Source organism: Setaria viridis, chromosome 8 (genome assembly GCF_005286985.2).
Source record: "Setaria viridis chromosome 8, Setaria_viridis_v4.0, whole genome shotgun sequence".
Taxonomy (NCBI): domain Eukaryota; kingdom Viridiplantae; phylum Streptophyta; class Magnoliopsida; order Poales; family Poaceae; genus Setaria; species Setaria viridis.
In genome coordinates, this window is record NC_048270.2 from 9559623 (window position 1) to 9561772 (window position 2150).

Sequence of the window (2150 nt, forward strand, 5' to 3'; positions counted from 1 at the left end):
CTAGTGTATATGACCGTCCTTGTGAAGCGCTAGAGAGTGCACTAATTAATGCTCTAGCTTATATTGATGAAGTTCTAGGCTTTACGATTGGAGACTTAAGCTATGTGGCATATCTACATAAGCGATGCAAATTATTAAATATATAGCATGCATGGATGTACTCGTACCGTACCCTTTTCTTATGGATTTGAACTTGTTCTCTCAAAGACCTTAAGTATTGATGTACGAACTATTGAGTGTTAATGATTTGAATGTGTTGATACTTGTGATACTTTGATTTGAATGGGTTGGTATATTAACATTAGTAAAAGCTCCGTCGAATACGAATACGAATTAAAACAAAAGCGTAAACAAAAAAAAAGAATAAACTTTAGTACCGGTTAGTAGAACGAACCGGTACTAAAGTGCCGTCTGCAACAGCGCGATGTGGCTCGCAATTTAGTACCGATTGGTGTTACCGATGCATTTAGTACCGGTTGGGCTGGCCGGTACTAAATGGCATGGCATGATCCTCCAGTAGTGATAGAGTGTTTTAATTTAACTTCTTAATCTGTACCCATACATGACAAGAATTGAAGCACAGCGTGCACCGGACTAATATGGAGATTGGTTTTGAAATGGTGCATTATCAAACTACGCATTGTATATCAAACAATGTATCTTAACTATGAGAAAGACCTTTGATTTTTCCAACGAGTTTGTGCTGCATGGTAAGAGTTTAACTTGCCTCAGTCCAGTCGAACCTTATTTAATCCCATCAAACTGAGCATGCCCTAAACAGAAACGTGTGCACCATCTCTCCACTACTTGTAGTCTTCATTATTGACCAATGGAAGGTGTGCTATATTTAACCCTCGCTTAGTACATTAGTTTCAATTAAGCTCTACCTCCCTTCTTCTCACACACATTCAATTCTCTATCGTACACATCCACGAATAAACTGAGCTAAGCAAAGCTACTTGTAATGGAGCTGGAGCACAACCTTGAGCTCACCCTCTTCCACCGCTCGTCGTCGACGGAGACCGGCTTCTTCGTCTGCATCTACTGTGACCGCAAGTTCTTCAGCCCGCAGGCGCTCGGCGGACACCAGAATGCGCACAAATACGAGCGCAGCCTGGCCAAGCACCGCCGAGAAATCACTGCCGCCATGCGCGCGCATTCGGCCACCATGGATGCGCCGCGCAGGCCCAAGGGTGGTGTCCGAATCGTCGTTGCTGCAGATAATCGGTCGAGGCAGGGAATGAAGAAAGCTGCTCTGGTGCCTGCCCTTCTGAGTAACAAGGAGAGGTCGTTGGAGCCTGGCTATGGCGCAGATAGCACCGACGAGCTCGACTTATCTCTCAGGCTTTGATTGGTTCCTTGTACAATTCAGCTGTTTCGTGGTGCCTGTTTTGGTCTTGTGCGTTCGTCATCGTTCCATCTAGCTGAGTTTGTTGATTGATTTTTCTTCTCTACATCTATCCCGCTACTATCTATAGGGCGTGATATTTGGTGTGATCCTCTCTGTTGTTGCTCTTTGTTATAATTACTTGCTCTATCAAGTTAATTGAAATAATTTTTCAGGGCTTCTTCAAGTGATTTAATGTTGTTCATATACTCTAAAACTTTGCTCAATTTTTGAGCATATATGGTATGAGTTAAACTATACTACATATGTTTGATGTCTTGCATCTATATATAATCAGACTCACAAATCTCTTCGTGTGATCTACAGAAATGTGGATCATTCACCAGCTAGCGTGACTATATTAATCCTAGCAATAAGTCTACTTTACACCTCCTAACCCACTGAGGTCGTTGGTCTAGTGTAACACTGAAAGTGCATTCATCCCTCTAAATGAATTTTAGTGTATTAACGAAAATCTAATTAAAGTTCTAATGAGTTTATAAAGTGTATGAGTAGATTGCATACTTGATATTGCATATAAGACAGATTGGCGACCCCTCAATTTCAAAGGTGAAAAATATTGATGGCATTTAGACGACACATGTGCAACGAGTTGGTCCTGCTATGGTTAGTTCAAAACCGGGTCAGCCGAGTGCAACTCTCCTTAGCCGGTTTTCATCTAGATTTGACCGCCTTTGACTCATTACAATTTTTGAAGTTGGGCATTGTCTTTTATGGACCTTGTAAAGTCAGCTTAGTTGGC

At 41.9% G+C, this 2150-nt stretch overlaps 1 protein-coding gene across 1 annotated transcript; it reads left to right on the forward strand.

Moving 5' to 3' along the window:
- The first annotated feature begins 699 nt into the window (after positions 1-699).
- LOC117833687 (uncharacterized) lies at positions 700-1583 on the forward strand. Its single transcript, XM_034713279.2, has one exon. The coding sequence runs from the start codon at positions 965-967 to the stop codon at positions 1349-1351; it is 387 nt and encodes a 128-aa protein (XP_034569170.1). The 5' UTR covers positions 700-964; the 3' UTR covers positions 1352-1583.
- The last annotated feature ends 567 nt before the right edge of the window (positions 1584-2150 follow it).

Excerpts from the sequence above, each read along its gene's own strand:
- LOC117833687 (XM_034713279.2), top strand. The coding sequence starts at position 965 with ATGGAGCTGGAGCACAACCTTGAGCTCACCCTCTTCCACCGCTCGTCG.